The sequence below is a fragment of the Agelaius phoeniceus genome, chromosome 19, assembly GCF_051311805.1.
Source record: "Agelaius phoeniceus isolate bAgePho1 chromosome 19, bAgePho1.hap1, whole genome shotgun sequence".
Lineage (NCBI taxonomy): Eukaryota > Metazoa > Chordata > Aves > Passeriformes > Icteridae > Agelaius > Agelaius phoeniceus.
This window is the reverse complement of record NC_135283.1, coordinates 5,655,079-5,679,749: the sequence shown is the minus strand read 5'-3', so window position 1 is coordinate 5,679,749 and position 24,671 is coordinate 5,655,079. Positions and strand designations below refer to the sequence as shown.

At 54.0% G+C, this 24,671-nt stretch overlaps 1 protein-coding gene across 2 annotated transcripts; it reads right to left on the bottom strand.

Moving 5' to 3' along the window:
- Positions 1–14,586: 14,586 nt before the first annotated feature.
- Positions 14,587–24,576, bottom strand: USH1G (USH1 protein network component sans). Of its 2 annotated transcripts, XM_077188278.1 has the most exons (3): positions 24,282–24,576; positions 15,667–16,908; positions 14,587–14,965 (listed from the first exon to the last, which is right to left on the bottom strand). In XM_077188278.1, the coding sequence occupies exons 1-3, from the start codon at positions 24,443–24,445 to the stop codon at positions 14,962–14,964; spliced, it is 1,410 nt and encodes a 469-aa protein (XP_077044393.1). In that variant the 5' UTR covers positions 24,446–24,576; the 3' UTR covers positions 14,587–14,961. The 2 variants fall into 2 exon arrangements, with proteins under 2 accessions (XP_077044393.1, XP_054501303.1); XM_054645328.2 differs by lacking the exon at positions 14,587–14,965 and having other exon boundaries at positions 15,663–16,908.
- Between the last annotated feature and the right edge of the window lie 95 nt (positions 24,577–24,671).

The following is a 24,671-nucleotide window of genomic DNA, read 5'->3' as shown; positions in this document are numbered from 1 at the left end:
AGTCCCACAGGCAGCCCTCACTGCTTCCCCAGGCATCTGCAATCCCGAGGGAGCCACGGGAATCAGACCCTGCCACTGTCCTCATCTCACCCACTCCGCCCCTAGAAAGGCCAAATCTGGCTCCCAGCAAGCTCCTCCCGTGTCCCTGCTCCCCAAAGAGGAGAAAACAGGTCATTTTAGCCTGGCACAAGGACACACATGTTGAGACACCAGGAGCCAGCAGCTGAAAGTGTTTCCTTCTGAGCCCTCCCAGGGTCCCCCCAGCCCGTGGGACAGCACCTGCTGCAGTCCCAGAAGTGCAGCTTCCAGCCCAAATCCAGGAGTATGGAAAGGCTGCACTATTTGCACCCCAGGGTTGTGGTGAGGAGGTTGAGCTCCATCAGCAGCCCTTCCCTCCCTACAGTCCACCTTGCACACCTCCTCCTCCTCCTCCTCCTCCTCCTCCCTGGGGGAGGAAGGCTCAGGCTGCAGGCGCTGGCAGTGGGACACCACGAGATCCCCTGGTTGCCTCAGACAGTCACTCCCAAAACCAACACCTCACCTTCCCCTACATCCATCTGCAGAGATTCACTTTTATAATACCTGGTTTTGGGCAGCACTTCCTCCCACCTCTTTCAGACCAAACGCTTTTGGGTAATTAACTTAATCAGGGATTAATTACCACCATCCCCTGCCCAGCAGGGAGACCTTAAGCACTGCCTCTCTTTGTCTTTTGGGGTCTGGCAGAACTGTGGGGTCCTCAAGAAGGAGGAATTCTCCGGCCCCATCAACTCGCTCCACCCCTTTCCCTGCTCCCAGCGGCCGAGCGCGGAGCTCCATCTGCAGGCACAGCTCTGCCTCCATCACCCCTGAAGCAGCTCCCTCCCCAAATTCGGGCCCTGGCACACGGGTGTTTGGCACATCCCAGCTCCCACAGCTGCTGCCCAGGTACGAGTTTATCTCTGCTCCCCGCTCACCCATCCAAGCTGATGCCCCGAGGCCAGCAGGGGAATGAGGAAAGAGAGAAGGACGAGCTCGGGACCACGGGGCAGGCACCAGGGGGAGTCACAGCTTTGTGCAGTGCCTGCTCAGCCTGTCGTATGGCCAAAGTGCAGGAGACTGAGCTGGTGGGCTCCCAAGGGACACTTAGTCCTGAGCTCCTGGGCTTCCAAAACGTGAGACCCAGCCTGATTTGTGTGCCAGGGAAAGAAGCTGTCAGTGGACACCAGAGCTGGCACAGCCACCAAGCCGTCGCCCATGGGATGCAAAGTCTCCTTCCAAGGACCAAAACCTTGGATGCTGGGGGGAAAAAGCCACTGAGCCCCATCCCATGGGTTGCCTAGTCCTCTCCTGGGGATCAAGACCTTGGGTGCAGCCGCAGCCTCTCTGAGAGCTCTGGTGGTGCCAGGCTGGGACGGAGCTGGCGGGGGCTGAGATGCCAGATCTATCAAGGGCTGTTTTTCAGTCTACATCCTCCCAGCCCTGTGAGCCTTGGCAAGGTCATGCTTTTAACCTTAAATAAATACCCTTTCCAGGATATCTCACTGTTTGCACGGCCCAAATGGCCACTTCAGGCCCCAGAACACTTCCCCCCTCGTGCTGAGCAGCTCCGGGAAGAGGCTGGATCCCGTCTGGCTAATCTGGCCAATCTGTTTGCATGGCACAGGCCGGACGACGGCGAGACGGGGAAGGCAGAGCCCTGGGTCATGCACCGGCTGCGGGGGAGGCATTGTGGACAATGCTTGGTCTTATCCAGGCTCTGTGCTGCTCTTATCCAGGCTCTGTGTTGGTCCAGTGCTGCCCTGCACTGCCCTGACACCTCCGCATGGAAGTAGCTGAATGGCAAAACCCCACAAAGGACAAACAGAAAGGGGTTGGAGGCTCCACACCCTCAGAGTCATTCTCACCATCTTTTTCATTGCTGCTATATTTTTCTCATCCATTTGACCCTAAGATGGGTGCTGGAGGGGTTGTAGGTGGGGAATTGCTCTGCTAAACCTGTGATGTTCACCCGGGGTGAGAACACCTGGGATTTACCTGCCAGTAGCAGCCAGGTATAGAGACATCAACCTAACTCCTTACTCTGGCAAGCTTTGGGGGCCACATGGCATTGTAGAGCCTGAATCCTCCTGGCTCTGGGGTTGGGACAATGGTCCTCTGGGTCCTGGCCAGGCCAGAGTCCTGCTGTGCTGCAGGGATAGACCATGAATAACACTGCATTTGCAGAGTGGGGACAGACCCTTGGGACAGACTGACAGAGTGGGAGATTCTTCCCTGCATGGAGTTGAACACAGGCCTGGTATCAGCTGTGCCACATGTCCAAACACAACCACCTCCTCTTTTCCCTTTCTAGTAGTCACCTGCAAATACAAGAATCCCAAAGCTCAGGGATAAGCTTACTCTTGGGAAGTAATTTCTTTACTTCCCAAGGCTGCATGAGACTCACAGCAGTGGCTGGTGAAGGGAGTTTTATTCAAAGCACATGAAAACCAAACCCAACACAAAGTCCTGTCCTGAGCCCTTGGACATCGCAGCCCAGGGCTCAAAGCAAAACCCACCTTTCCCCATGAGCACCCCCAAAGCCTCAGGGGACTCACTGCTTATCCATCACCAGCATATCCTGATACCATACCTAGGCTGTGTTTTCAGTTTTATCACTGCTTTATTCACTGTAGTTTTATTCACAACTGCTTTATTCACTGTATCAGCAGTGAATAAAGCAGTTGTCATCCACCCCTGCTCCAGCCCAGCTTAAAATCCAAAGCCTGGCTGGAGGTGTCAACTAATCACAGACTTCCTCCACTTAGCAGCTCAGGGCCAAGGTAATCATTGGTTTGGATGCCTCTGCTCTTGCCCCGACCGAAACTGCTTGCCCCCACCCGTGTCCCTGGCGTCACCGCCTGGCCGGGTGTTACCCAACGCAGGTGCACAGTGGAGATGCCAGGGGCTCCCTCCCTCTCCACTGCCATAATGCTGAGCCTGCCACTAACAGTGTCACCAAGGGATGGCTGAGTCTTCTCTCCTGCCAGCCTGCCAGGTCTTCTGTAATGCTGAAGTTCTGTGGGGTCCTGCCTGGCAAGGATCAGCCCTGAGGAGGGAACCAGCCATGGCTCCAGTTCCAGTCAGCAGCCAGTGATTGGAATTATGCTCCTGGACACAACCCTACACTTTCAGTCCTCAAAAATTAAATATGTTTCTCCTTGTAAACGTAGCACTACCCAACCCCAGCCTTCCCGGTTCCCAGGTGCCCTTCTGGTGCCAGCCAGAGCCACTGGGGCTGGCCACACACAAGTCCCCGCAGGCAGGCACCCAGGCCAGCAGTTCCCTATCAGACACCCACACAGCATTTTTACCACTCAGTGCAGGCAGCTTAACTCCAGGCTCCATCCTCTGCCCTCTCGAGGAAAGAGGGACGTTTCCAGCCTCCTCAGTGTGCAGAAAGAGGATGTGGACCCCACGATGGCATTAGCCAGCACTTGCCACCTTGGGCTGATCTGTGACTGAGCAAGGGTGGTTTGCCAGGGTGGCTGAGTGTTACTACCTGCAGCTGCTTTTGGGGGACAGTTCTCCCTGCCAGCTTCCACTGCTGGCTTCACATGCCAGAAGGGAAAGGAGCGGGGAGGGAGTGCAGGGCTCAAGGCCGAGCGTCTCTTCCTTTCTCCCCCAGGAGTTTTTGAACAGGCTCTGCTGGGGCTGTTGCATTTGCCCAGTTTAAGAAACCAGAGCTAAGGTGGATACTGACCAGTAGCTGTGTCTTTACTCTGTTCCTGTTCTTTGTAGTATCAGCATACCTTAAATTCATGGAAACCAGGAATTCCTGCAAGACAGAAAGCTCCCTGCTCATTAAGAAGCCCAAGTACAGCTTTAACTGGCAAGAGGAGAGATTGCACGATGCAGCCCTTGCACCTGAGATGGGCACTGCCCTCCTCTGGGCATGTGCCCATGCTTCTCCCCAGCATGGCAGGGTGGTGCCAGCCTGGGTGCAAACAGCAATTAGGTGCCCTGGTGCCCGGGCAGGTGCCCGGTCCCACACTGCTCCGGCCGCAGGGCAGGCGAGGGCAGCCAGGCCGTGATGTAACCGCCGTGCCCGGGAGGCAGCGCTGGAAGGGAGCGAGCGCCCGCCCGGGCTGGCAATCCAGAGTGCTGCGTCACTCCTGCGGGCTGGAAAGTTGGTTGGATGCCAAAGGGCTGCCCAAATCCAGCTGGACTCCAAGAATGCATCCCCACCTCGCCGGTCTCGTGTGGCTGTAACCTATTTTCCACTTTTGGCTGCTGCAGAGAGATTATAGTTGAGCTGAGGGGATGAGGAGAGGGTCTGTCTCAGCTCCATCCTGCTGCCAGGCCTAGGGACACATCCAGCCAGCACCCAGTGTGTCCACTTTGTCCATTACATCCTTCCCAGTTGGCACAGGCAGCCCACCAGAGCCCTGCTGAACTAGGCACTCACCAAGGGCAGTTTTTGTTTCTTCTTCCAAGCGAGTGCCCAATGCTCCCTGCCATCCAGAGGGATAACTCACATGCTGCCTGGCAGCTATTTCATCAGCACAGCCAGACCCATACAACCAGTTAGCTTGGAAAAACACGATTCTTCTAATGATACCTTTGGAGAAGTGGTGCTCTGGATCCCAGTCGACCAAGGGAATATCTGGAGGAGCCCTGAGGAGGTTGTGGGGCAGCTTTGGCTGGCACATGGCTTCAAACCCAGTCCTGCCAGCAGCACTGGGTGAAGAAGCTGCCTTCCATCCCCAGTGCCTTAAAAACAGCATTCTTCAGCCCGCTAAGAAAACACAACCACCAGGAAAGCTGCTAATCCTCCAGCTGGTTTTCCCATGAAAGAAAAGTCTCCCTGGCCCCATTCCTCCTGCTTTTCCCCTCCCACTGTAAGCCATTGCAGGTAAATCCAATGTGCTGCTCCTTAATCCCAGCCTGGGGAAGCAGGAGCCACCCTGACCTAAGCAACCTACCTCACTGGTGCATTTTATTACTGACTTCAGCCAGGTCTTGCTGGGATCAGGGTCAGCAGCAGCCAGAACTCACTGGAGGGAGGGCAAAGTGGGGCACAGCAAAAGAGGGAGGAGGCCCACAAAAAAAAAAAAAAAAAAAAAAAAAAAAAAAAAAAAAAAAAAAAAAAAAAGTAGGGAATAGAAACCAGGTTAGGGCTAAACTGTGGGTGTAGAGGCTGTTGTGGCAGGTAGAGCTGCTCTGCCAGTCATGGGGACCAGAGGGCCTCCAAGCCATCCTCAGCATCCTCACCAGATTTCCAGGGTTTTCCATCCTCTGATTCTGGGAGTTGCTGTGCTGGAGGACTCAGGAAGAGCAGGACTACAGGGATGAGGCTGGGTGCAAAATGAACAAGAACTCAGTCCTAAAGCCATCGCTTCATCCTGTAAGGGCTCTTCTGGTCCATCAGATGTCCGTGTGGCTCCAGAGGGTCCTTGCTGCCCCAGAAGTGTCAGACCTGGACAGTGACACATCAGGAATGGCGACTCAGAGAGCAGTTCTGCAAAAAGAGTAGGGTTTGTTTTTACCTTTTATTCCCTATTGGGAAGAGAACAATCGACAATGAGCCAAGCTTGGCACAAGGCAAGATAAGGCTGGCCTCCTGCAGCGCCTACGGTGGCACCATGAGCGTCACGGGGCCCTTGGCACAGCCCAGAGGGTTCCTCTGAAACACACACAGGGCTCACAAGGTGCCCAGCACCACCCTGGCACCTGCCAGCCCAGGAGGCCCAAGGGCAGCTGGATCCACTGGAAAACACAGAAGGCATCTTGTAGTCACATCCCTGGCTGGGCCATGGCCAGCTGGAGGCAGGCAGGGAGCTGATAGCAAAATTTACCAAGAGAGGCCAGAGGCAGTTCTGGGAATAGCCCTGCTGCCCAGCCTGAGCCTGCTTCCAAGAAGGATGTTTCTTTCTAGCACGTGGCAAAGGTGATATCCTCAGAAAACTGGGAAATTCGCTGGAAGATAGGTGACTAAGACTCATGTTTTGTTGGAAAAAGAGGTGGAACCAGCCTCCTTGAAGTTCATGGGAAATCTCAGGTTCAGCCTGAGCATGGATTGATGGCTTTTCCCAATCCCACAGGACAAGTTGTCACCTAGGAATGCACTCCATCTGCTCCAGTGGGAGAAAACCTGCTGTCAGCCATAGAAAAAATATCCCTATAAGCTCTGCTTTCCCCTAGCAGTAGGTCTCCCTTTCCCATAGTAAAAAGTCCTCTGGGCAACAAAATTAACCTTTCCAAAAGACAAGCCCACAGTGATGTTGTGAGTGGGTTCCCGTGCCCATTCCCTGTCCCATGGGAGTGCAGGGCAGATTGCCCTCAGTCTCTTGAGAAGGCTCTTCTGGTGGCAGGGCTGGTGGGGATCCAGGGTGGGGAGGACATCTGAGGAGAGAGAGTCAGGTCTGCCAGCTCCCGCCCCTTCTTTACGTACATCATAATTTTGGGAAGGAACAGTGTAAAAAGGTAATTCTTTTAGCCTTCAGTCCCATCACAGTCTTATCCTGCTGTCAGGGCTGGTGCAGTCCTTGGCATCACCTGTCCCTGGGGTGGTGAGAAAGCAAGCTTGTGGTACCCTTCAGAGAAGAAGACACCCATTCCATGTCACCTCCTCCAGCCCCTGGTGTCTGTGGGATCCTGGGGCGGGCTGGGGACCTGCTCATACCCCTGGCATGGAAAGCCACCCAGGCTGCACTGGCTGATCTTCCCTTGGGAAAGGCGGTGTGAGCACGTGGCATCCCTGCCCGGCCGAGCAGAGCAGCCCCGGGCCAGGTGAGTAACACCTTCAGCTGCTGCCTCGAATACCGGGGGCTGATCTCTCACCTGGTGCCGGCTGGGAGGAGCCACGGTGCTCCGCTGGCACCGGGGATCCTACCTTGGCACCTCCAAAATGCCTTCTGGGGAGGGCCAGGGAGCCCTCACTGCCTCCCCGGGTTTTGTGAGGGATGCCCAGCACAGGCAGGGCTGTCCCTGTTCCCGTAGGTGTTGTCCTGGAGCCGGAGCAGGGCTCTGGTCACAGACACGCCGATGTTGCTCCCAGCTCCCTGCCTGCCCGGCATTGTATTACCTCTTACATCAGGCAGTGCCGGGCCAGCTCCTGTCCCAGCACATCCTGGCCTGGCACTGCCTCCAGTCCTGGGACACAAAGCTCCGGGGTCCCACTCCCTGGGGATCCCTGCATCTTCTGAGTACCCTGGGGCCCTCCATCCTGCAGCCCTCCCTCAGGGATGCTGGCAGGTGCTGTCACCTGATCCCCACTGTCACCCAAGGATGCTCATCCTCCACCTCAGGACCTTTTGGGGAACACAAAGCAGCACTTGTCATTGTTTGTGAAAGCAACTGGGGGGTGGGGGCAGAAAGGAAAAAAAAAAAAAAAGGGAAAAAAAAAGGGGGGGAAAAAAAAGCTTGCTTTTTTGCTTTTCCCAGGTGAGAGGAGAGGAGAAGGGGCAGGATGTGGTCAGAGCTGATCCCTGACCAGCAGTGGAGATGAGTCCAGCACATCCCATCACAGTCTGACAGGTGCCCATAAAGCCTCCACCTCCTCAGCCATCTCTGGCCTGCTTTCCAAACCCGACTGTCCGGGTTTCGGGGTGCTGGAGGGGTGCCAAAGCACCAGGACAGTGGGGTGAAGGCATTCCCTGGCACTAAAGCAGGCGGGACACCATGCCAAGAACAGCACCTGCTCTTCACCTCCCCTTCCCAGCCCCCGAAACGCGAGCAAAGCCCCTGGGGAGATGCTGTCGGTGCATGTCAGCGAGTGCCCTCGAGGGCTGTGCAGCACCCATGAAACCACAGCCGGGCCCACTTCCCTGGGCAGGGGTGGCCGAGCTCGAACACCGCCACCGAGCACCCACCGAGCCCGGACACCGCCCCTCGGGCATCCCTTGAGAGCGTCCCGGTGCCGCAGGGTTGGGTTCGGAGCCGGGCGCTGTTATGTAAAGCAGCACGAGAGTGGCGGGGATGAGCTGGGCTTTGTAGGTCAGAAAATGGAAGTGCGGGGCAGTTCGGGGACTGGGCTGGGTCAGCTCGTGAGTCAGTGGCAAAGGAGGGACCGGCGGAGGCTTTATTAGCGGTGAGGGGTGGAGCGAGGCTCCGCAGGCAGGCGAGCAGCGCCGAGCTCCGGCACCGACGGAGCGGGGCTCGCCCTCCTCCCGCCCGACGCGGTCCCCGCGTCCCGGCCCGCCGGCGATGCGGCCTCAGCCCCGCTCCTCCTCCTCCTCCTCCTCGCCGTGCCCCTGAGGGGCCGCTCGCCCCCCGCCGCAGCCCCAAACGCCCACGGCGCAGCCAGAAGGCGGTGATGGAGCAAGGTCAGTGAAACAGGTTTCTCCTCCCGGATCCCTGGAGCAGGCGTCCTTCCTGCGCCGGCTGGGGAGCTGCGGACTTGTTGACAGCGGCTCTCGTTAGCTCGGTTATTGAGCGGGGCCGAGGGCTGGGCTCCCTGCTCCTCCGCAGGTAGCGGCTCCGATGGGGTCATGGATGCCCTGTGCAGCTCCCCGTCCCTCTCCAAGTGGGCAGCCGTGCTGCTCAGCTTTCCCTGGCCTCGTGGGACCCCAGGGGATCCCCCTGCCCCGGGAAGTCTACTCCACAACACTGGTGGGGTCAAGGTGCTGAAATAAGGGGTGTTGGTATGGGAGGTCTGCAGCGCCAGGGATGTAGAAAGGTTTGGGGGTGGCATCCCCATCTGACTCTGGTGCTGTGAGCTGCAGCCACCCCGGGTCAGCCGAGCCTCAGTGCCACGCTCAGGGGTTGTTTGTGGCTGTGGAGAAGTACCAGGCTGTGGGTTTTCAGACATAAAAGGCAGCACCAGGCTGTCTTCCAGAATCCGCCTTCTGCCCTGTTCAGGCCTTTTGGCATTCTGAAATTCCTGCACATTCCTCTACAGTGGTCACCAGCACTGCCCACAGCTGATGGCACTGTGCTCCAGGGATGGGGATGTGTCAAGTCCGGCCATCCCAGACATGGATGCATTTCCAAAACAGCCAGAGAGCCCAGGGCAGTGTCCTGGGGGGGGTGAGCATTGGTGACAGTCCCAGGGTCTGCTTGGACATGGTCATGCCTGCTCAGTTTTGCTGTTTCCTGGGGTAGAGATAATGGATGGGAACAAAGGGATGTTGTGGCAGACAGATCTGTCGCCGGCGCCTCCTGCGAGGGCAGAGCCCGTCCTTGGACCAGAGCAGCGTCGTGCTGAGCCTGCTGCTGCCTCTGCCCAGGCAGCGGTGGCTGCAGCCTCAACAGAGAGGAGATGGGACCCTTGGAAATTCCATCCATGCTTGCTTACTGTCTGGGTTTAGGTGGTTTCTGGGCTGGATGCCACCCTGGCAGCCCTGCCCTTGCTGCTCCAGCCAGTGCAGTTCCATGGGGAACTGGGTGGCCCAGCCTTCACCCAGGTGTCTCCTTTGGTGATGGCTGCTCCTGGTCCCACCAGGACTTTCTGGGCTGGGTGCCTCGGTTGGCTGTGTAGAGTGCTGATGTGTTAGAGCTTGGTGTCCTGCAACAGGAAGATATAGTTGTTGTTAAAGTACAGTCTGAAATGTTAAAGCTTGGAGATCAGGAGCAGCAGGAAGGTTATCTCTGTCACCCCAAGAAATTGAGGGATAATGATGAAAGCTGGGGTCACCACAGCCTTCAGAGCCACCCTGGAGCTCAGGTTCTGTGAGCAGGGATCCCTGGTGCCTGGGCAGGCAGTGCCACAGTACATGCAGTGACAGTCATTGGCTTGGCCCCACACCAGCCAAGGGTCCCACAGCCCCCTCAGTGCCTTTGCCCCCAGCAGAGTGTGCAGAGCAGCATGTATAGGCCATCCAGAGCATCAGTCCTGCAGTGCAGGTGTTTGCCCCAGGTACAGCATGGTCACAGCTACCAGCACTGCTCAGGAGCCACTGCTGGTGTTGTCTCAGCTTCTGAGGGTTCCCCACCTGCCATCACCCCTGGGACCCATGTGTCCCTGCTGAACTGACCCTTTGTTCACACAGAGGATGTTGTGGTGCTGGGGCTGTGCCTGACTGCTCAGAGTTCTCACCCCAGCATGTGGAGTGGCACGGAGCCAGCTCCATCACTGGGCTCAAGTCAAGTCTTCCTAAAATAGTTCCCCAGTTTCAGTTTCCCTGGAGCAGTGTTTCTGTGAGCCCATCCTCAGTGCTGGTTTCAGGGCTGTGCCAGAGCCTGGGTGTCACAGAGGGCCAGGCATGTTCAGCAGCTGGGGATGATGTCCTGGGTGATCAGCTGGAATGCTCAGGTGGTGTCTGTGCTCCAAGCATACTTTCTCCCAGCAGTACTGTCAGTGCCCATTGGGATGGATCCAGAGTGGGCCCAGGGCACTCTGGTGGGTGATGCCTCACACCTTTCTCTGCCCTGGCTCCCCCCTGGGATGCTCAGTGCTATCTGCAAGTGTGGCTCTGTGCTCCTTCTTGGGAGCAAGCCAGGATGATGGGTACAAGGACAATGGGTACCAGGGAGTTCACACCAGCCCTGAAAAAACTGGTGTCAGAATCCATGGTATTGCTTGATATTTTGCTAGTACTTATAAATTGCATTAAGTAGAAAAATTATGAACTGCAAATGTAGAAAATTACTTTCCCTGTTAATTCTGAATTCAGAATAAATTCTGTAAATTCTTAAGTCAGAATTTAAATAAAATGGCCCTCAGCTTCTCCCACTTTCCCAGTTCACTCAGCAACTGTCACTGGGAAGACATGCTGAGCTGTGTCCATAATCCTGCCTTTTGGGGCACTTTGGTTTTGGGAATAGCCATGGAGACTCCCAAGAGCAGTTGCAAGGCCCCTGTGAGGTGCTGCATCCAACCCAGGCCATATCAGTGCCAAATCCATCCCTGTGCTGGGCTGCCAGAGATCACCATGCAAGGCTCAGAAAATCCAGAGCATGCAGGAGGTGCTCTGCAACAATCCCCTTGCCTCTGTCCTGGCCATGCACCTTCCTGTAGCCATGCATTACTCAGCTGCTGGGCCAGGAAGTGAATCCCTGGTGGGATGGGCAGGAAATAGTTAAGCAAGTGGGGTGAAATGGCCCATGCTGGCCTGGCAGGTCCTAGACCCCAGAGTCACCCTCCGGTGTGGACACCATGGCTGTCACCAACTCCGGGTGAGCCTGGGGAAGAGGAGCACTGGGCAGGGCTGAGGGCAAGATGCTCCAGCCCAAGTAAAATGCCTCCCCCTGGGCCTCTCTGCCTGTAGGAGCTGTCTGGTGTCCTGTGGGTTCTACCTGGTATCCTGTGGTTGATGTCCTTTCTCAATTCCCATAGCAGTCCCACATGGCAAGGCCAAGCACATGTGCCATCCAAGGGCAGCAGCCATAACCAGGTGCTCCCAGAAGCCTGGAGAAGCAGCCATGTCCCCACAGGCCAGTGGTGGTACCCAGCAGCCAAGCAGAAATGCTGCAATGCTGCCTGCAAGCCCCCATGTCCAAGAACACCACTGTATGAGCTCAGTCTTGCCCAAAAACCTCCCCTGCTCTCTCCCCACTCCAGACCAGGATCTGGAGCGTCTGAGTGCTAATGAGTGCAAACATAACCCCCCTTGCAGCAGCTGCCTGGGGATAAAGGCAGGGCCTGGGAATCAGCATCACTTTCGTGAGCAATGGTCCTTCAGTGGAGGAGCAGTGGCTGTCCAGTTCAAGGATGAAGTGTCCATGCCATGCCTGGGCCACGGGCATGGCCCATTGGCCTTTCTCCATTCCCTACACACCACCTCCAACACTGTCAGGGACAAGGAAACATGTGTCCAAGCTAAAGCCAGGGGACTGGTTTTGCTGGGAAGCCCCATTTAACACAGACACAGGGTGGTTTGGGGTTTGTGGCTTGGGGTGTTACAGGACAACCATCCCCAGGATCACTGGTTCCCTTATGGGGACTTGCTGCCATCCACTGCAGCACCTGCCCTGTGTCTGACTGCTCTGGTGCCACAGGCAGGGACAGTGTTTGCTCCTTGGCAGCAGTGGGTCGGGGAAACCTGCTGCCTGGCTGGGTTTCTGTTTGGGAGGGTATTTAAGGGTGTTCTCCAGGGTGTGCCAGCCCTGGCCTCCACCCTGCTTTCACAAGCGCCCTCTCCAAAAGGAGCTTGTTATTCTCGGTCATGGAGTGTAATGAGCACCGTGAGGTTCCCCTGTGGAAGCTCCGATGGGCAGAGCAGCCACAGGGCAGGCTGAGCTCTGAGGACCTGGGGACAGCCACGTTCCCATCTCATGCTCCATCATGAGCCCAGTGGGATGGTGCAACCCAGCTGGATAGGGGGCTTGGAATGCAGGAAACATCTCTTTGGCCAGGGCTTTGGATGTTGTGTCCTGCAAGGGCTGTGGCCCCACACCTTGTGGGACAAACTTGGTTGAAAACCATGGACCCAACCTTGAGACTAAGAACACGCATGAGATCCAAATGCAGGTGCTTGTTCTGGAGATTTTGGGGCCAATGACAGCCCCCCCATGTCCACAGACCATCCTCCTCATCCCACAGAGCCCATCTCTTGGGCTCTGCCACACTGCATTGATGTCACAGCTCAGTTTTGGTCTCTCCTTGTGTCATAGAGGTGACCACATTGATCTCAGGGCTTGGTGATCCCAAGTGGCATTTCTGGGCTTGGTCTTAGCTATGCAAGGACATGTCCCATGGCACTTAGGTACTGTCATGTCACCAAACCTTTCACTGGCTCTTTGAAGGAAAGACAAGTTGGGAGAAAGGATCTCTGCACACATCAGCTCAACATCAGCAACTGGTTGGGTGCTCTGAAGCAAAACAGCAAAAGTCAGGGAGTGTGCACACCCCAGGTGCCTAGACCTCTGAAATACCCTCCATATCCCAGTGCCTGGCCTGTTAAAGTCTCCAGTGGGTGCCAAGCCAATAGATCCACTTCTCTTTGTCATCTGCTCAGATAAACTGGTTCCCATTGCATGGGAGTGGTAATGGAGTGAGCCATGGCAAATCACTCCCCTCCTGCACCCTGCACAGACCCAAAGGCACAATCCATCCCTAGGGAAACTGGGGCTGGGGACTGGTTCATGGTGGGCAGCTGATGCTCTGGCAGTTACCCAGAGAAGGGGCAGAGGGCTTGGACGAGATTAACATGTGCATGAGGAACAGGGTGAATTTAGTGATCACAGCCTCATCTGAAAACTGTCCCGAGGGTGCAGGTCCTGCGGGCAGCAGTGGATCCCAGCGGGCTGTGGGCCCTATCATGCTCTCCCAGACCTGGTCCCGGCAGAGGGAGCTGTGACATCAGCCAAGCCATCGCTCTCCCTGCTGGGACACCAGCCCTGGGCTTTGGAAAGGGACCAAAGAAAACAGTGCTGGGGCCGGGGTAGTGCAGCCTTCTTGGAGAACTCACTGACTCAGCACATCTGATGGCTCACCCTTTTGCCTGTACATTGAGCCAAGAGTTATTCAGAACTTGTAATTCCACATATAAATGCACTGTTAGGTCCTAAAAAATGCTTTAAAAAAATGGAACCAGTTTACATCTGTGCAGAAAGATCTCAGACCCTCAGTGCAGTGATGGTGTTTAGGGGATGCCAGAGCATCTCTGTGTGCAGTGGCTTGAGGCTGGGACCCCACACTCTACTGGTGGGGATTCAGGCATTGGGGAGCAGCAGGGCAGAGAAACACCTGAGTATTTCTAACTTGCAAAGAGTAATTTTCCTCCCCTACACCCACACACCCAGGGCAAGCACAGACAGGGAGCAACACAGCTGCTTCACACCAAACAAATCCCCATCTTCCAACCAGCATAATCACGGCCTCTGCAGTTCTAAAGGGACTAAGTGTGGTCCAAATCCCAGCCTGGCCTGGGATGAGCACACACAGGTCATTCCTTATCATTTGCATCCCTGAGATGAAGTGGATAAGCAATGCCAGTAACGTGTGCAGCATTTTTCTGATCTGACAGTCTGCATCACAGCCTGAACAGGCACTTTGCCAATACTCCATGTCACAGGCTGCTGACTCTCCCTCAGTAGGATATGTCACTGCCCATCCTGCTGCCGCACCACAGAAACTCCTGCAACCCAGGAGCCATTCATAGATCACATGTAAAATAGCACAGCAGGGCTGGGAGTGCACTGGTGAGTGGGATAGGTCTGTGGAAACACCTGACACTGTGGTTCAGAGCTGTGCTTGGAGCACTGATGCATCAGGGATGCTCAGAAGAGGCTCTGGGCAGCAGCCTGGTGCTCTGCTCAGTCCTGGGAGATTGCTGGATTTCAGAGACAAGGTCCTTTGCACACAAACTGCTGACACAGCTCAGTGCTCTGGAGAGATGGGACAGAAACATTGGTCTGTGAAATAACCATTTGACCACTGGAAGGCAACTACCAACATGTCCGAAGCAACATCTTCATTCTTGATTTTGCCCTCAAGACAGCACTGACCAGACTCACAGACCTGTTGGGCACCAGCTGGCTAAAGTCATGGCTGGCACATCTCAGACTGAGACCATGGCCATCAGAACTCCCTTCCAAAAATATAGCACCAGACAGGATGATGCTTCTCACCAAAGGAGAACCAGAAGAGAGAGCAGAATTCCTAAACCCTCTGCTCCTCAAGCCCAAACCCCAAAACAACCACTTGCTCAGGGAAGAATAGATTGTAATTATTTATTTTGTGTCCCTTTGAAAATATCACGTTATCTCCTTCCGTTCATGGCTTGGTGTGGTCTCACAGCCTGTGACAGCAGTGTCCCAGCCATCTGTGCAGCTCACTCCTTCCTCCAGTGAGTGGGAGACCATGGTCCCTTGAAGACTGGCAGGTTGGAGCTGCCTGGTCCACTCTCAGCTGTCATCCCTCTGTGCCAGGAACCACCCGGGAGCATCGCACAGACAGGGAGCAAAGTGAGGGAGTAGTCCTGTGGGACTGGTGGGGATGGCTGTAGCTTTCAGCTGCCCCAGAAAGGGAGTCTCTGGCTTGTGTTTTCTGGCAACTTAGAACTGGGTTTGTTTCTTGAGCATTAAAAAAAAAAAAAAAAAAAAAAAAAGATGCTGCTGCTATCTGCAAAGGAAAAGAGAAAAATCTATCAGCACCATGAGGATCCAAGAACAAGCTGCACTGAAAGGCTGTAAAAGCAGCACACAGATATCTGAAGGCTGAGAAGCCCAAACAACACAGTGAATTGGAGTGTCAGTGCATGTGGCCTTCCCTTCTCCTCTCTGACAGATACAGTCCTTTAACCCTACAACCAAACTCTGGAAACACCATAAAACAGCAACAACTCCAACCCAGATATGCAATCTTCAGAGGCCTGAGTAAGATCTCAAGCATTTGGGGAAGGATTCCCAAAGCCACCTGGCACTGCCATCAGCCTGGTCCCACCAGGAATTGCGGTTGATTTCCTAATGTCTTCAAAAGGTGAAGAGTCAATACAAGCCTAAGCGTGGTTAAAAATCTCAGCTACATGGACTGAGAAGCATCAGACCACAAAGCAGTCTGCATTCAAATGGGTTATGAAACAAAACAAGGGCTTCACGTCCTGCCCAGTTACATTAAGGTTGTTGAGTAATGAACTAACACTATTGCCACCTCTCCAAATGCTCATCCTTTCCACATGAGCAGGAATTTGCCCACACACAGAAGTGCTGAGGTTACCTGGACTCCTACTCTTCCAAAGCAGGTTGAAAAAAAAAGACCTTACATTATCCACTTCTGTACCTGCTGAAGGGTTTAACCCCTCAGACACCCCATCTCCCACTTACAGTTCAGTGTCTACAATGACATCTGGCTTCTCCAGTGTTTGTCGTCTCCTCTGGATGGCATCCACAATCTTTTTCCTGGGGCCCAAAGGGATATTGATGCTCTTCAGGTCATGGTCTGAACACAGCATGAGGGCCTCCAAGTCAATCTTTTCCTTCTTCAGGATGGAGATGAATTCAAACATGTGCAGGGAAGCCAGAAAAGTTTCCAAGGGGCTGGTGTCTGGTTCATCGTCATCATCTAAACCCAGCTCCACCTCATCCCAGGGCAGCTCCTCGGCGTTCCTCTCCTGCAGGCTGTTGGCACTGCCAATGCTGTCGTTGAGACTTGGCGAGCGCTGCAGGCGGCTCCGCAGTCTGACGCCCATCCCGTCGGCGCCGTCCTCCCCCAGCGCGGCCCCATCCTCGCGGCCGATCCCGAAGAGCCCGCTGCTCACGTAGTTGCGCCGGAACACCATGGTGCCCAGCCCGGGGCGGTTGAACAAGGAGTCATGTCCGGAGTCAGTGCTGACCTCGGAGTGGGCCGAGTCCATGTGCAAACCTGGGTCACTTATGGCACGGGAGACGGTGTCTTCATCCGTGAGGAACATGTCGCGGATATTGCGGCGCGTCCACTCCTTCGGGCTGGCGTACGTGCCCTGCTTCACAAACATGACATCATTGCCCAGCTGCAGACCAGACAGAGACCGCACGCTTTTCCTGCCATCCTCGTAGATCTTGAATGTCCCGTCCACCTGCTTCTTCTTCTCTAATTTCTTTTGTATTTTCGTCTTTCCCTTGGCTGTGCCATGGATGGTGGCTTGTGAATATGGCAGGGAAGTTACCATAGACATGTGCTGGAACTTCTTGCTTAAGGTGCTGCTGGAATAGCTGGAAAAGCTCATGGTATCCGAATTATCTGACATCTCCTTTCTGTACCGTTTCTCCATCCTTTCGTGGTGCTTCTTCTGCAGCTTCACACAGTCCTTAATCCTCCTCTCTGCATCCCGAAAGGCCTTGTCCTTCAGTTTGCTCACCAGCTTGGGGTTGAGGTTGCTCTGCTTGGCAGCAATCGAGTCCAGGTACCGCACACACTCCATGTGCCCCTTCATGGCTGCCATGTCCAGTGGGGTGTGATAGTCATTGTCCAGGCACCAGATGTTGGCCCCAAAGGAGATGAGGAAGGAGAGGCAGTTCAGGTGGCCGTTGGCTGCTGCCAGGTGGAGGGGGGTGTTCCCCCAGATGTCACATTTGTCTGGATCACCCCTAGGCAGCAAGAAAATCAACTGTTTAGCATGCAGGGATTGATGACAGACTTCACTGAGACATTCCCAGCTGTGCAGGGACAAATCAGAACCATGAAATGTTGCCTCCTTGCTTGAAATATCAAGTTATGCACCTAAGGTTCCTGCAACTTAATTTTAAAGGGATTTTCTGGAGGGGTGTACTACTGACATGGAATCACATTCCCCACATGCAAGGCTGTGGCAATGTGACTTGGATTTAGGTCTCAAGAAAAATGTGTTCCCACATCAAACCAACTTCTGGAGAAAGGCAAGTCAGGTTCTGGATAGCCCAGAACTGAGATAAAGGGTCTAATTCCATCTCTGACCTTAAGCTTGTTGTAAAATTTCAAATCTCAAATATGCCATTAAATTCTAGTCAGAGTCTGCCTTCAGAACTTGGCTTCATTCAGACTCTGTGGCGGCATATGCCAAAATGCCTCTTTGTCTGCCATATCCTGGGTAGGACACCTTGGGATCCCATCCATCCTCAGCAATGGTTCTGAAACCCCCCAGCTGCCATACCTTCCCACCCAGCTGTTCCTTGGCACCTGAGGAAATCTGTGGCACAAAGAGGAATGTTGGCAGGAGAGGATAAGAGTGATTTTGCTGTCATTGGCTTTTGCATTGGGGTTTTGAGGGAGATTTTGCTGTACCATGCTTGGTCTCGATAGCACAGCTGGAAGCACGCTGGTATTAGCACATCCAGAGAATCCAGTTTCAGAGAAAGTGCAGATTAGGTTTCTGCACTCCTCAGGAGCTGGACACTGCCAGTGGCATCTCCATTCACACTGTGCCAGCCCCTGCCCCAGCAAGCTGCTGGCAGGACACAACTACTTGCCTGCATCTCCTGCCTCCTGTGCCAGGACAAACACAAACCTGGGATTCAAGGGAAGTCTGTCCTCCCGACATTCCTCTGTATTTGTGCTCAGGTGAAACGAGAGAGAGTTCACACCCCTGCTGGCACCAGCCCTCTCCCGAGCTGTGTGCTAATGATATGCAGCCAGCAGCAGTATCTGTCAACAGAGCACTCTCCCTCCGTGCACATGGATATGGCAAAGCCTTTTATTAAGGCTGGGCAGCTCCACCACCCTCAGGAGCAACTCCTTGTGGGCAGCAGGGCTCTGGCAGAGCTCTGGCTCAGCACAGCTCCTGCCTGTTCCCACACCACCCTTTCAGTGAGCTCCAGAGGAATCCAGCACTGTTCCTCCTCCACACAAACCTCAGCTCCAGTCCATGGTGACACCAGGAGTGCAGAAGGCAAATCATAGAGTTGAAAGTGACTCCATCAAGGATCATCAGGTCCAACTCCTTAAATGCACACTTGAGACCTTCAGCAAAGGTTACTTAACTCCTCGCTGCTTTAGGGTCTGTGTTGACAAGAACTGGGAGCAGCAGAGCCCAGAACCCTCTCCCAAATCCCATGAGCTCTGAGCTATGGCTTGTCTGACTTCAAAGAGTCCAAAAACTTCTCCGGAGAAGGAGCAGGAGACCACAGGAGCAGAGGGACTTCTTTATCCTGCTGCTTTGCACCTTCATCACTTTATGCAAATGCCCAAACCCCAGAAACAGCCTCATCCAGCACATTCATCCCCACATAGGGACCCCACTGCCTGCTTGGAACACTGTCCAAGGGGCAGCAGAGACAGCAGAGAGGAACTGCCCAGTCAGTGTAATGCCAAGTTTGCAATCCTTAGGCTTTAGAAAAGCAATAAAGCCTGTCCAGAGGTTAAGCTGGAGATTATTTGCACCCAGAGCATGAACTTCCTAACTTCACTCCCTGAAAGCTGCTATGAGGTGCACTCAGCTTTCTCTGTGAGAGCATGAACAGCAAACTCCATCATAAACATGTTTTCACTAAATTTACAGAAACATAGTAAGTACAACCTTGAGCTCATTGGCAAATTCAGCAAGTTAATCAATAGGTTTGAAACTCTGTAAGACCAAAAAACCCACAAACCCTTCAGGACTTTTGAGCCAAAGCCTTTGACATCTCTTATAGAAGGAGAAAAAGGTTTCAAAGATGGGTGATGAAGAGGGGGAAGGCAGGAGATCACAGGGTTGAGAAGCCATGAAGCCAAGAAAAGGAGAGAAGGGATCTGATAGTACTCTGGCAATGCCGAGTTTCCAGGAGCAGTAATTCCCCAGCCCTTGCTTCTACCCTCGTAGTGACATGTCCAGGCTGGGAAATGCATGGGGAGGATAAATATTTGATGAATTGCAAGAGAGGAGTAAATTATTGATGGAGCTGGATTTAAAGAGCCAGTGAACCTGTTCCACATGGAACTGCTGGTACTGGTGGAGAGACTCCAGTGCATGAAGGGCTGTTGGTTTGTTTTGTGTGCTCTGAAAGAGCACTTGTGTGCCTGGCATGTGTGGGCAGGTGAGCCAGGGCACCCCAAGGGTCCCAGTGTGTATGTGGACTCATGATGTGGACAGTGACTGAGCAGTGGACTCACTGGAAACAGTCTTGCCCCCTAAACTAAGTGTGTGGATGCTCAATCCATCAAGTACCTTTTGGAGCCTATTCTCAGGTCTGTCTGGTTCAGGGTGCACAGGGCAAATCAGGGAGCTCTTGGTGGTTTCATATGTGAAAGTCTACTTTCCTCAGAGAGTGAGGGGAAAGAACATCAAAACCAGCTTTTCCTGGTCATTTCCACTGTCTAGAAAGAAGAGTATGAGAGCAAAATTAGATATCCCAGACCCTCTGCCCCGTAAATGTCTGCCTCAGGCGCTAAAAATGCACCAGAAGGAAAGAAGAACGGTGACTTGCAAAGTAGAGACGTTTGATTCAACTCAGATAATAAACATGAGGCCCTCCCTCTGGCAGGTGTCTGTCTGAGCAAAACTTCACCTCCAGGGTGCTGCACATGAGGAGATGCTGACTGCAGGTTCCACTAAGTGGGAACATATTTTAATAACAGGTGTAAAGTGCAGCACTTCTCAGCTTCAAAGCGTTTTTGAGCACTTAGTCAACTCCTGTAATAATCATTATTAAAACACTGTTAATTGGGCCCCTTATGTGGACATGTGCATCTCTTGAGTCACTGTGTTTGCACCATGACATGCATGCTCACTCCCTTCCTGCTGGTTTTTGCCCTCTGCTTTTCCCATAGGATTCCAATTAGCTGGGGAATTCAGTGGCACTTACATATGCTCTTCCCTGGCCACATGTGTGAAGTTCCTCTGATAGCAAAGGGCTGGCTCACCCTTGGCTCATGGGTGTGTGTGAGGTATCGGGCCCTCAGATGAGGAACCAACTGGGTGCAGAGTGTCTCTGCTCCCATAAAATGGTTTTGGATAAAGGAAGAATGAAAAAAATAATTTATGGCTTGAGAAACAATCCCCCACTACCTTCAGCATAGTCAGTCAGGGCAATGACCCAAGCAAAGCCTAGAAAAGAGCAGAAAAGATGAGGTTTTGGGCTCAGAGCAGAGCTTTAGGTCCTGTACACCAAGTTTTCCCCAGGTTGTGGTAGCCTGAGAATTCAATTGTCCTTCAGGCTCAAATCCCCAAAAATCCAGCAGAGATGCTGTAGATGAGGGTCATGTCAGGGCTCTCTGCCTCTTGTCCCAGCAGAAAGCCAGGCTGGCAGTTCCTGTCCAGGTGGCTGCTCATGCTGGGGCAGTGCCCAGGGCCATGTCTCCTGGTTCAGCACCTCAACGTGCCCAGGGCTCACCCTCACTGCCAGCAGCCAGCTCAGGTGCCGGAAGCCACGAAGCTGCAACAGAGCCCCACCCTGCTCCTTTGCCTTCCCGGCAGGTTGTCACCCTGGGAAGGTCCCCACCAACACAGCCAGGCTGCCCCGGCTCCCACGTGGCCTCCAGCCCTGTGGGTGCAGAGGGTGCACATCACCCTCACATCATCCTCACATCACCTTCACGTGCCTTTGCTGCAACCTCCCCTGCAGCCCTGCCCGGCTGGGCTGATGTGATGCCCTCGAGCAGCCTGGCTGATGTCAGGAGCCACCGTCAGCCCCAAACCATGGCTGAGCCACCCGTCCCCTCTGCCACTGACATCCAAAGTATCTGTGCCCCCTGTTTTTGTAAGAAGGGAAAATGAGGACCAGCTCTGGTGAGCGAGAACCTGCAGACACATCCTCACTTCTCCTGCTGTCCACTGCAAGCAAGTCCTGGCTGATCCCAGCCAAGGCCCCCAGACCTGCCTATAACTGGAGCTGGACTGGTGCCTGCCACTGCCACAGCAGTGCCTAATGAAACACACTGAAGAATTACTGTGTCTGAAAAGCTGCAATGCTAAATGCCAGCTTGCCTGCCTCTGCCCAGCCATCATGTTAATTGAGTTTGTTTTCCTCACTGGAGCCCAGCCAGGAGGAAGAAAAAGGCTTTTTGTGTGGCAAACAAGAAGGATGAGCCACTGCTGATCCCTCCATCCCAAACCCTCTCTCTGTCTGTTGCAAAGGGTGCACAGAGGCACAGACACATCACCAGCTGGTAGGGGCAGCACAGTAAGCCTATTTCATTATCCCTTCCATGTCGGTTGGGGCAACAAGCTTCCCTCAAGGATCTACCAAAGGATTTCTTTCCCCCTCCTTGTTCCAGCCTCACACCACAATCTGCTGAACACATGTGGATGAGGCTCCTTCACTGATGATAGAGCCTACATGTGTCCATCAGCCTGACACAACCATTAGAGCCATGATTTTGGCTCCCAGGAACCCCCTCCACAGCCCTGCTTTCTCAGGGTTCCTCTGGCCACCCTCAAAGGGCATTTCATAGCACTCAATGTCCCATCTTGTTTGGGCACTGGTGCCACTGCCCAGCACTGGCAAGGAGATTTTGATGTTTCTTGCTGTCCCAGGACTCCCCATCATCCTGTGTGCTTTGACATCCCTGTGCAACCCAGAGGGAGGCTCACCAGCCTCCTCAGGCCCTGCAAGGAGCCAGCCCAGCCCCAAAGCCTCCACGCCCCGAGACACTGCTCCATCCCATAGTTCCACACTCCCACCTCGTAGTGCAGGGCTCTCCGAACCAAAGGAGGAATATTTTAGCAGCAGAGGCCAGAGAGCAATTCTCTGACATTTTGGGATGCTCTGGGGTCCTCCCTCTTGCCTCAGAGTGGTTATAGTGCAGGTGTAATAGTAACATATATAACACAGCATTAAGTATCCTTTCTGAACAAAGCTTAAATACTGTGGCACATCATCCTGGGCACTGGCAGAAAATTACAGGGTCTGCCCTCAGGCTCTCCTGGGTCTTGCACAATTCCACCTCTCTGGCACCCTTGTCCCCAGGCTGGGGCTTTCCTGCCTTTGGCAGACCCAAAGCCAGCTCCAAGGAGCAGGGGTGTGCCTGCCTCCATGCCAAGCTCTTTACTGGTCTCTCTGTGGCCCTGGGCAAGGATCTGACACATGGAGATGAATGCACAAATGCAAACACATCCTGCAGTCCCACAGCCACACACCTTGCTCCACCATCCATCATGTAAAGGGCACTGGGCTTTTGCCAGGCTATTTTCCTTGTCAGGAACAAACGTATATTAGGTTGTTAATTAAACAGCAGCCAAGCTGCACTCGAACACGATTTGAGCCCACAAGGACCTTTTAATCCAATGTGAGTTTACAAAAGCAGCCCTTGGGCTTTGTGGAGAGGCAGAAACTGCTGGCTTAGATGGGGGTTGGCAGGGCAGGCAGTGGTGCTGCAGGGTGCCCTGTGATGGAGATGAGCAATATGAGGAGGTACAGTGATATAAAGAGATTATAAAGTCAGTCCAAAAGGCTTTGCCTTTCTGGAGGGGCATTCATCCATCACTTGGGCCTTCCAGGTTGACTTTTTGGCCATCAAAGAGTAATTGGAACAATTTTTAACTTCATGCTCTCATCCCCTGAGCATTCCTCCCATGTCTCTCTGGCCCTAGCTAGCAATTCCTGTCCTGACAGGAGCTCTGGACAGGTTTTTGCTGAGCAGAGTCTTTCCTGGAATACACAGGGAGTCACAGAACCCCACCCAGGGAAGCATCCCAGGGCTCTCAGCCCAGGACCCTCTCAGGATGCTCCACTTGGAGCACTGTCTTGCTCACTCCCTTCCACACTCAGAAATAATCTTTTCCTGAACACACTCCTACTCCATCAGGATTTCTCAAAGCAACTCTGTACACAGCCTTCAGTTCAGGATCCGAAAGGAAATTATTTATAATGAAAGGACAAGAATGGATGGAGGAGCTCTGCCTGTGAGCACAGCTGGCTGAATGTTTTGCACAAGCAAACCAGAATATCAGGAAATGGCAAAAGCCCAGGAACGGGTGCAGTGGAAATGTGGCTGGTCAGGTACAAGAGCTCTAACACAGCCCAGGGTGGACAACAAATCCCTGCATGGGAACTGACAGGCCCACCAAGCCCAACATGGAGAAGTAAAGCCCTTCCAAGGAGGTGTGACATCCATCCAGGCTGCTGACCTCAGTACCATCCCATAATATTAGAAATACAAAAATCAAAATCAGCACCACCAATCTCTCAAGACAAGGCAGAAACCACTCCAGCTTGGATGGCTTTAAAAGAGGTGCTCAGAAGAGCTACTGGAGCAGAAGGAAGCACTGGGCCATGTCTTTGGGGGGTTAATAAGAACTGGAGTGTCACAGACTGCCCCAGAGGGAGCTAGGAATGGCAGGTCTTGCTTTAGCACAAACCTTGTGTGGTTCCCCCAACACCAAGGTGTAAATCCCCTCCAGTCTGACAAGTCCCCTTAATACCACTCCCACCTCTCCACCATATCCACATTTAGGAAGCCCAGGGTGAGGTACAGAGACACAGACCAGTATGGAGCAGGCCCTGTGGGGGAGACTGGGCTTAAAGAAATCTGCTCTTGGAAAACCTGTATTTCCTGGCCTCCAAGTGTACAACAAGCTGCCCAGGGGTCACATACTGAGACCTTGCTTTGGGTAAAACAGACAAGTGCCAGCCACTGCCAGCTGGCACTGCATACATCCCTCTGCGAGCATTCTTGGGACAGAGGGAGCAGTTATTTTCTCTACCTCCTCACTTAAAAGGGCTTTTTTCAGCAACACAATGTGTTTATCCTTACAGGACCTGTAAAAGATTACAAAGCACTTGGAAAGGTGAACTCATCCCTACCCAGGTTGCTGCAAGCAGGTTGGGGGCAGGAGCACTTAAAGGGTCAGAGGAGCTGGGAAAACACAGAGCAGTTATGAGGAGTGTTGGATTAGATTCAAAGCACCACAAACAAAGAAAAGTAACAGCAGGGAGGACAGGAGTAGGGGTCTTATAGAAAGAAGCCATAATTTTGTGAGGCACACTGACCTGTGAGCAGAGAAGGGGGAAGAAGGGGGTCCCAGCTACTCTGCTCCTTAGAGCAGCCCCGTGCCCTGGCCAGCACTCACCCTCTGCTGACAATAAGGCGCAGGGCGTCCAGGTTGCCGTGGTAGGCGGCCCATAGGGTCGGGGTCATGCCATCCTCATCGGGCGAGTTCAGGTCCTTCTTGGTGGCTTCCTTCAGGAGATCCAGGTAGCCGTCCCGGGCGGCTCGGTGGTACTGGTCATTCATGGTGCCAAGGCGTCCCCGGGCCAGCACATGGGTGCCCAGGGGGCCCGGAGCATGGGCACGGACGTGGGGCAGGAGCAGCTGCCGGGAGGGCCCCACTGGCCTCGCACAGCTCCGCGTATCGGGACACCTGAGAAGTCCTGGCCGGGGAGGCAGGAGCGGTTCCAAGCCCAGCCAGGCAGGCTCCACAGCGCTTCCCCTGGGTCCTAAGCATCCTCCGGCCCCGGCG

What these genes read in the sequence shown, in the direction of transcription:
- USH1G (XM_077188278.1), bottom strand. Translation starts at nt 24,445, where the DNA reads ATGAATGACCAGTACCACCGAGCCGCCCGGGACGGCTACCTGGATCTC. An exon ending in CGCCTTATTGTCAGCAGAGG is followed by an intron (nt 16,909 to 24,281) that starts GTGAGTGCTGGC and finishes CTTGCTGCCTAG; the next exon opens with GGGTGATCCAGACAAATGTG.